Source organism: Cavia porcellus, unplaced genomic scaffold, assembly GCF_034190915.1.
Source record: "Cavia porcellus strain 051 isolate PalLab524CR breed Dunkin Hartley unplaced genomic scaffold, mCavPor4.1 scaffold_1, whole genome shotgun sequence".
In the NCBI taxonomy this organism is placed as follows: domain Eukaryota; kingdom Metazoa; phylum Chordata; class Mammalia; order Rodentia; family Caviidae; genus Cavia; species Cavia porcellus.
In genome coordinates this window covers 196,908,435-196,918,111 of record NW_026947484.1, presented here as the reverse complement: position 1 = coordinate 196,918,111, position 9,677 = coordinate 196,908,435, and the positions used below count along the sequence as shown (strand labels likewise).

General features: G+C 40.1%; 1 protein-coding gene across 3 annotated transcripts in view; it reads right to left on the bottom strand.

Moving 5' to 3' along the window:
* Window positions 1–3,860: 3,860 nt before the first annotated feature.
* Mrrf (mitochondrial ribosome recycling factor) overlaps window positions 3,861–9,677 on the bottom strand; it is a 62,319-nt gene continuing 56,502 nt past the window's right edge. For all 3 annotated transcript variants that reach the window (XM_003470812.4, XM_005004043.3, XM_063227054.1), the window contains one exon: window positions 3,861–6,877. In XM_003470812.4, the coding sequence (XP_003470860.2) occupies window positions 6,800–6,877 (78 nt within the window). In that variant the 3' untranslated portion in view covers window positions 3,861–6,799. The remainder of the gene's footprint in view (window positions 6,878–9,677) is intronic.

The following is a 9,677-nucleotide window of genomic DNA, read 5'->3' as shown; positions in this document are numbered from 1 at the left end:
AGAAGTACGGTGGCCTTTACTGGTGGTAAAGAATGAAACCAGGACAGGACCTGGAAGCTCTCCTAGGCCTCATGAGGCCCATTCCAGCCCCACTGGTTTGTCAGCTAAATGATGAGGGTGCCTACCTGGGCATCAGGCACCATCCTCCGTAGGTCCCAAGTCTTCCTCTGGGTGTCTGTGACCAAGTAACTTAACCTCTCTGTTTCCATCGTTATTTGCAAAACAAGCAAAGTGACAGCCAACTCCTAGGGTTCCCCAGAACACAGTCCATGTCTAGTGCTCTTAGGGATTGTTACTGTCTGCAAGACGGGAGGGCAGTAGAGTGGTGTCCTGGAAAAAAAGAGCTATTTTGGTGGAGGCCACAGCCCGGGAAGGAAAGTAGAAGGGATCTGTACCTTGTCTTACTCTGCCCTGCCCTACCTGTGGGCCAGCCAGAGTCCCTTGTCAGAGGCAGTAGTCAGCCGGGGGAGGAGCTGCTGAGCTGCACCTGAGGGGTTCTGGAGTCCAGCAAAACTGCCTTGGAACACAGCACCCCTCCACTCCCTGGCAGACACATGATCAGGGCAGAGACCCCACCCAACGTGCTCAGGCCACCCTAAGCCCAGAAGCCAGCACTCTTGTCATGGACACTAACACTCCCAGCAGGAGCCAAAGTGAAGTTTCCTTGAGCATCCTGTGGGGTCTTTATAAGGTATCTATAAACTTCTTATTTTTAGAATAAATTTATTGAAAGAAGGCTTCTGTCTGAAAGACACAGAAGGGGTCCTGAGCGGGTTGCCCTGTATCTACAAACTCTTGAGGCAGACTTAGCAGATGAGTTTGAAGGTCTTGATCCAGCAGGTGTGAGGAGTCAGAAAAACCCTGGGTTCTGGCGTAAATATGATCCCCTTTGCCTTCAAGACCTGGCAGGCCCATTAGAACAGATGAAGTATTTCCTTCATACCAGCTCTGCCAACAAACAGCGTGCTGGGTCAGAGGATGCAAAGACCAAAGGAGCAGGTGCTCACACATGCCTCCTCTCAGACTGATCAAATACTTAGAGCCCTGGACAATGCCTGCCTGCAACATTTGCCACACATGTTCCCTGGTAGGCACCATCAGAAAGGAAAGCATAGGTAATGTGCAGGGAGAACTGACAGGACCAGGTGACTTAGTAGAGGATGGAAGATAGGTGAGGCCCTTGGGTAGGTGGCGGCACCTGTCCTTGAGAAGGAAACGCAGGAGGGTGAGTGGGTAGGGGCTGTCTTCCAGGCAGGGCTAGCAGAGCGTAAAGAGCATGTGCATTTCCAAGTGAAGATGCTTAGGGCAAGACCAGGTCTAGCGTGCAGGAGACACACCACGACAGACTGAATCACTAACTGGTGCAATAAGGTTGGTCTCAGTCATGCTGATCTAATGGAACACACTACACAGAAGGAAACAAAGACCAAAAGAATGGAAAAGACAGGGAGTACCTGAAAAGTACAACTTTTCAGAAGGAGTTGTATTATGTGGAAGTAACCCTGCCCTCAATCTGATTTCTAGTTTCTAAGTGCAGAAGACTGAGACACCACAGTACTTGAGTGTTAATACAGACTGTAACACATGGTAATGGAAGCTGGGCATGGTGGTGCACACCCGTAATTCCAGCTACCTGGCATACTGATGCAGGAGGATTCCAAGTTTAAAACCAGACTGAGCAACTTAGCAAAATCCTGTCTCAAAATAAACTTTAAAAAAGGGCTGAGGATATGTCAGTGGTAAAATACTTACATAGCAAGGCTCTGCATTCAATCTGCAGTATAGAGAAAAAGAAAAAAAGGAAAAAAGATAAAAGAGTAAATGGCTTCTCTAAATTGATGAGTATCATCAATAAATGTAAATGATCTTAAATTGCCTATGTAAAGGAATTTCATATGTATATACATTATAATTTATTCAGCCTTGAAAGAAATTATAATCCATTCTACAACACAGATGAAACCTGAAGACATTATGTTACATGAAATAAGCCAGACAAATACTACTGTTAATTCCATTAATATGACATTTATACAGTAGTCAAATTCATAGAGACAAAAGGTAGAATGGTAGTACGGAGGGCTAGGAAGAGCGGGGGAAATGGAGAGTCAATGGACTTGGGGATGCAGAACGTGTTTCACAAGGTGAAAAGAATCCTGGAAACATTATACAACAATGTGAATATATTTAACACTACTGAACTACACATTTAAAAATGGACAAAATAGTAAATATTGTATGTACAACTGACCACAAATAAAAATCTGAAAAAAATAAATTTCAGAATGGTTCATAGGACAAAACTCAATACTGAAAAAGAAATACACCCAAATCAGTGATACTGGAAGGTTGAAAATGAAAAAAAAAGGGAAAGATATATCAAACAAATGAAATAAAAAAGCCAGCAAGGACTGTGGTCTTGACAGAATTCAGACTCAACACTGCATGAAGATGTGAGTCTGGAATCCAGGTAGGTATCAAACAACACAGCAGCAATTTTATAAAATGAATTATAGGAAATGCAAGAAAAAACAGCAGTGTAAATAATAGGAGACTGACACATACCACTTTCAGTTCAAGAGACTTCAAATGGCCAAAAAATGAGGACAGAGAAAAGATAAACAATGTAATCTATAAATTAGCACACACACACACACACACACACATATCCCCCTAAGTGTACATCATGAAAACTGACCATTAGGACAAAGAAAGCCTCAGCGGCTTTTAAGGATACACCATTTTTTCAGTCTTTTCCTAACTGCAGTCTCAGTAAATGGTTTCAATGGGATAAAGTATTGGGGACTACAAATCCACAGTGGCTACTCTTGTAAACTCCCTTAAGGAATAAAAGGGAGTCTTAATTCCAAGTTTTCATTTTATCCCTTAGGGAAATACGCAAAATTAGCCATTGAGAATTCATGGTCCCCAATACTAAGGAGGTAGAAACACCTTGAAAATTAAAAAGCAACAACCAAATGTTCATTATTGATGCCTGTTACAGCATTCTCTGCTTTGCCATCATTTTGCTGGTTATGGTTTTCTGACGTGTTTCAGAGAAGGCTGACAATCAGGCAGGGTATGAATGTCATCTTTACTGTCTCTAAGAGCTACTACTTCTTCAGTATTTACTATGTGCCAACTACTATGCTATTCAGCTGCACTTTTATTAGAAACAACTTTCTAATTATTTTGTATGCCAAGACTTTAACTTCTCTTACATAACTGTCCAGGCCCAAAGAGTACTACACAACTGGAGGAACTGAAGGAAGCACACCAATCTTCCCAGTTAGAAACAGGTTTAAAACTTTACTGCAGTACTTACGGCACTGACCATGGGCAAGAAATACCCCTTCTGAACTGCAGTTTTCTCATTTGTAAACACACAATGTAGTAACATATATAAAGGGTCTAGCATGGTACCTAGGCCACAGTAAACATTCAATAAATATTAGTCTTGAGACTGAAGGAGGAAGAGCAGAATTTACCAGATAAATCCTAGGACAGCAATCTTTTTCATCTTAAAAAAAGAATTTTAAATAGAAATATCCTTCAAAGCATTTATTAAAAAGTATGATAGGTGTTAAGAGAAAAATAAGTAATGGTAGATCCACATTATCAAATACTGTACTGCAATGAAACACTGAATTATATTTATATGTACTCATAAGGATAGATGGCCATGATTTCAAAAAAAAAAAAATCTTTTTGCCATGATTGTTTTTTTGCCACGATTGAAAAAAAGCAAACCAGAATATATATATAGAATATTTCTTTCCTTTCCTTTTAAAAATTATTTATGCAGATAATAATCTGCAAGGATAGAAACCTAATTTTAAAAAGGAGGTAAGACTGCAAAGTTTGAGTTTTAACTTTTTATATTTGTTTATTTTATAATTTCCAATACATGCATATCAGAAAAATAAAAAGAAAACAAAGTCTTTTGCCCACATTCTTGATAGGATTTTGAAAGCTGCTAAACAGAAAGAGCAGGTTGTTAATTCTTCTGGCAAGTGAATTTCCATGCCCAGTGTTCCCTTATGAAGGAGACCGGGGAAGGAGAAGGGGATGAATTACTCCAGCATCTGTGTTATTCAGCTTATCCAAAGAGGTAGTCTGTTCGTCCCTGCCACCACTGCAGCCTTGACATGCAGAGCAACAGAGAAACTCTTTGATAAATGTCAACTGAAATAGAGCAATCAGCTGAAAGCCATTTGCTGAGCCGCCTGACTGCCCTGGGCTCGAGGTTTTCCTTTATTCATTTATCATGATATACGGCTTTGGCCAACATACACACAGGAGAGAAATTGTTGACATGTGGAACCCAAGTACAGAAAATCTTTCATTTTCCCCCTCGTCTGTTCACCAAGTAAATTTTTGTTTATTTAAAGACTACAGAGGATTTGGCTGTTAAGAACAAATGCCTTTGGAGTGGAATTACAACATAATTTATCATTTCCTCTGTTTATTAAAAAAAATGTTCTTTGAGAAGAACATTTGCAGTGAGTAGGGGACTTCAGTCATTCACAAAAGACTGTGGCAAAGCCATGTGGCTTGCTCCAAAAGGGGCTCCTTCATTGCTCTCCCTAGCTCTGTTTTCCTGGCTGACTTCCGATAGATGGCAAGATGGCCACGAAGGGCTGGGGAAAACAGATAAACCAGGCATGGAACTACGTTAGCTCCTTTCACTTCTGACCTAATCCTGACCTAAATTTTCACTAGCTAGTTCCAATTTTCACCCCAGGATAAGCAGAGGAAGGAGTACAACCTTTTTTACCTTGAGCCCAGAACAAAGACTGGAGGGACTAAAATAGCAAGCTGAAGACAGATGCTACTTCAAAGGAACTCAGCCAGTTTCTGCTGTGGCCAAAGCAGTTCCGCTCTGAAGGCAGACACCCAGGAGAACCAGCACGTATCTTTTCACTCAAGATGCTATCGATAGCAATCTAGTTCAGTGTACTAGGCACTGTTCAAAGACAGGGGCTACATTGCACCCATTTTTGTATTCCCAGGCCATAGTACAATAACTGACAAATGACTGGTGTTTATTAAATGTTTATCAAAGTGGCAGATCCTTCAGGGTTCCTGAACACATGAGGTTTTGGGAAGATGGTATGCTGAAGGGGGCCACACAAGCTGAGTGCAATGCTTCCCCCATTACCTGACTCTAAGTACCTCTTTATCTGTATCTTATATAAAACACTGGTTCAGTAAACATGTTTCCCTGAGTTCTGTGAGCTGTCCTAGCAAACTGAGTCAAACTCAGTTTGTAGATGGTCATTCAGAAATATAAGTGGGCTAGAGTCATAGTTGGTATCAAAAGTGGAAGCAGTTCTGTGGGGCTGAGCCCACAACCTATAGGATCAACACTACTTCCAGGTAGATAACATCGGAATTAAATTACTATGTAAGATACCCAGTTGGTATTCACTGGAGAAGTGCTTGGTGTGTGGGGAAAATTCTCACATCTCCGGTCACAAAAGAATTCTGTGTTAAGTGTGAATGTATAGTCCGAAAAAAAATTTTTTTTTCTCCTCTGACATTAGTGAGCTTTTGAATCAGGTCTCAATCTGAATCTTAGCCTTGCTACTTGCTAGTTGTATTATCCCAAGGAGGAAGCCTCACTTCTTTGTAACATGAAACTGACAATGAATAATGAAAGCCCTCTACCACTTTCCAGCTTTGTTACTTTGGAAAGATTATCTACCTAACACTGTCAAGTCTCAGTTTTCCTATTTGTAAATAGCAGTAATATACATCTGTCAAATTTACTGTGTAGATTATCAGTAATGCCTAAAACCGAATCTAGCTTATGATGACTTTATGATGAATGAATGAATGAATGAATGAATGAGTGAATGAATGAATGAATAACTGGGAGAAAAATCTAACTTAACCAAGCACACAAAGATGGACCATAATTAACCACTTATCTGTTGACAGGCAGGTCCTAGGAAACGGTATCTCATTATCAAGTAAGCACATTATCAAGGACAACAATAAGAATAGAAAGTGACAGAAAGATAGTGTTAATAACAGAAAGAGAAGAAAAAAGCATTTGTAGAGCAGCTACTACATGTAATTTATTCCCAACACAAATATAGGAATACCTACGCGTTCTAGGTATTACGCTGAGATATAGGATAATTAGCAAACAAGAATAATCAGTGTTCAAATAAAAGAAGCAGATTGAGCTATGAGAGTCAATCATGGGTTCTAGGTTGGGGTGGGGAGAAGACTTCCCAAGGATGTGACACTGAGATGAAAAGGAGTGAGGAGTGAAAGAGTGATCTAGGCAGATGGCCCAGAGACAAAAGCACAGGTTCTTAGAGATCATCCATCCAGGCCAACTCTGTTCTTTTCAGCTTTGTGGTTGTTATTCTTTCCCATTTATTTAGATTTTAACCTTTGGTGAAAATGAGTCTCTAGCAAAGCAGTTTTATGCGTGAAATTCTGAGCAGAGTTTAAAATCAGGGACAGGTCCTGACTCACTGTCTGAAGAGGAGATACCTGAAATGATGAGTAGGTCCCAATCCCTTGGCGACATCACTGCTGAGGCAAATGCCTGACTGAAGATCAGCAGATGCTCACTGAAAAGGCGCAGAGCAGAATGAAGGACATAGGGAAGGAGGAAGCAAAAGACAAGTCTGAGTGTCCCGCTGTCATGCTGGGCCTCTGTGGACTGACAACACTGTGCCAGCCTTCCACACGAACAGGTAACAGACGGGACCAGTGTGCCACCTGGGGAATCCATCAGAACACGGGCTCTGTCTGGAGTGTGGCTGGGCCTGCTGGACTTTCATCCAAGGAGTTCTTTGGTCTTCACCGCCAGATACCTGTCCAGTTCTACCATGGTGTCATCGGCCATCTGGCTGATCTGCAAGAATACACAGTGAGACAGTTTGATAACTGGGGCCACAGAAGGATATGAGGATGAATGTACTAGAAATGTGAATGGTTTATGTGGGAAATAATAGTGACAGAAATTCACAGTAATGGAGGGCCAGTCAGACATTGTGCTAAGAACTTTACAAATACAGTCTTATTTTGGTTCCCAACAGCAACCCTATGAGATAACTATTATTATCCCCATTTTGCACATAAAGAAACTAAATATTAGGTCACTTATTCAGGACACAGATTAGAAAGTTGCCATACCAAAATTTAATCCATGGTAATGTGATTCCACAGTCAACATTCTACAAAACATAGAAGCCAGCCTATTTGTCTCTCAATGGGCCTTCAGAACACCTTACACCTCAGTTACTCTGCTAATAAAAAGCCTCTTAGAAGAAACAATAAAAAGAATATTAAGATTTCAAGAGTTAAGCAGAAAAAAAAAGCCTTGAAAAAGGATAAAGTACATCTGGTTAACAAACATGGAAAATTCAATAGACATTGAAGAAATGCAAATTAAAACAAGATACAGTTCAGCTATCATAGTTAGCAAAATTTGCTGTTGTGGTTTTTAATTACAATATTCAATGCCAGCAAGCTACAGTGAAATGGATAAGCTCATATATCATTGATAGGAATTCAAACGGATGCAAATGTTCATACCATCTAACCCCTGAAATTCTCAACTAACAAATTATCACATGAACAGGATCTGAACATTTTCTTAAGTTCTATATGCAAATATATTTACCCTAGGTTTATTTTTAATAATAAAAAATCAGAAAACCTGAAGTTACAGAATGAGGAAGTAGTTGAATACATATAATCATTAAAAACAGATCAAGGGGCTGGGGATTTAGCTCAGCGGCATAAGCGCCTGCCTTGCAAGCGGGCAGTCATGAGTTCGATCCCCGGTACCGATAAAAAGGAAAAAGGCAAAAAACAAAACAAAACAAAAAAACAAATCACACATGGACAGGATGTACACGTGAATAACATTCCGGTACCTATTCCAGAAATATTTAAATGCTTTATAACAACCATTTGTAATCAGAAAAAAAGTATTTGTTTCAGTACTGTTTCAGGATACTTATAACACTATGGAGACATGCTCACGTTATATTTCAACTTAAGAAGCAAGATTGAAAATTCTGTGTATCTGTAGGAGATATGATCTATAAAATATGTGTACAAAAAAATTGTATTTTTTTTTAAATGGAGGAAAGTTTGCCAAAATACTACCAGTAATTAACTATAAGTGACAGGAAGATAGGAAATACATTCGTAGTATCAGTATCTGTCACATCTCACCTAGGACTTAGCACAAACCAAGTTCTCAGGAAATATTTACTAAGTGAATAATTATCAACGTCTTCTGGGTTTTTTTTTTTTTTTTTTTTTTTTTTTGTCTTCTGGGTTTTTTGCATTCTCAAATTTTCTGCACTAAGCATGTACACCCTCTAAAGTGAAACATAAAACAATGTAATTTGGTAGGTGCGGGGCCTCCCTCCTATATCTCAATGGGACTAAAGGAAGCTTAGAAGTTCAGAAGGTGACAGCATACTGCCCAGGATCTGCACCCTCGGCCAGCACAACGGCTGTTTGACATCCATCTTTGCCAACGACAAGCCTTTGCCAGGAATCAGGAACTAAAGGCACCAGAAAGAGCAGAAATTAAAAAGGATGTGCAACAATTGTTCCCAGGTGGGAAGGCAGCCAGGCTCTTGCCATAGCAACAGCTGCATATTTTTCAGCTGGAAAAGCAAAGTTCCTGGGACTGCCAGACACTCTGGAAGAGTAGCTGGACTCGAGAATGCCCACTTGGTGTCTCTATACTGAGCCAATCACAAACCCCTTGAGATGCTTCTGTCCCCAGCCTGGGGCAGGGCATGATGCCCAGCAGTGCTCCAGCGCCTGCAGGCTAACAGCCGAGCAGAGCCAGAAACAAACAGCACAGAGGGTAGACTGGGCATAAGGATGGAGATGGAGAGGAAGCAGAGTATCCAAGGTAAGAATTCGATGATGCGGGGAGGAGATGTGTGAGTCACCCCACTCTGAGTCTCAGTTTCTTCATCTATCAAGGAAGATGCCAGTCTCTTACTCAGAGTAGTTGTGAGAGTTATAATTATGACCATTTTAAATTCTTTATTTGCTATTCAAGTTTTAGTTGTGGGCCCAGGATATAGATATAGCTCAGTGGTAAAGTGCCTGCCTGGCAAGCTCAAGATCCTGAGTTCAATTTCTGGTACATACACACACACACACATCGCAGAAATTTTAGGGCCAGGGTTATACAGCTCAGCAGCCTGGCAAGCATGAGGTCCTAAGTTTGATTCCCAGTACCAAACAAAAACAAAAACGAAGAAAATTCTGACAAGTATTAGTTGTATTACTGTAACTTTTACTATCACTTTCTGACTTCTTTTCAAGTTAATCCCTGAAAATATTTACTAAGTTTTTACTATATTATAGGCATGAAAGTCTTATCTGCAGTTCATTTTTTCCATCTTCATTAGACTTCTGATCATACTAATAATTAACAGCCACAAAAGCTCCCACTTCCTAAGTACATACTTACTACACTTAGATATTGAACTAATACTTTTACATGCATTACTGTACTTAATCCTCACAACATATGAAATACTAGTATCTCTTTTTAATATATCATGAACATTATTCCACCGGCCTGCTGTTTAGCAGTCTCTACTCTGCATCAGTGTTTTGTCTCTGTTATTTCATGTAAATCTAACCACTTCACATAACCTATAGAAAGTACA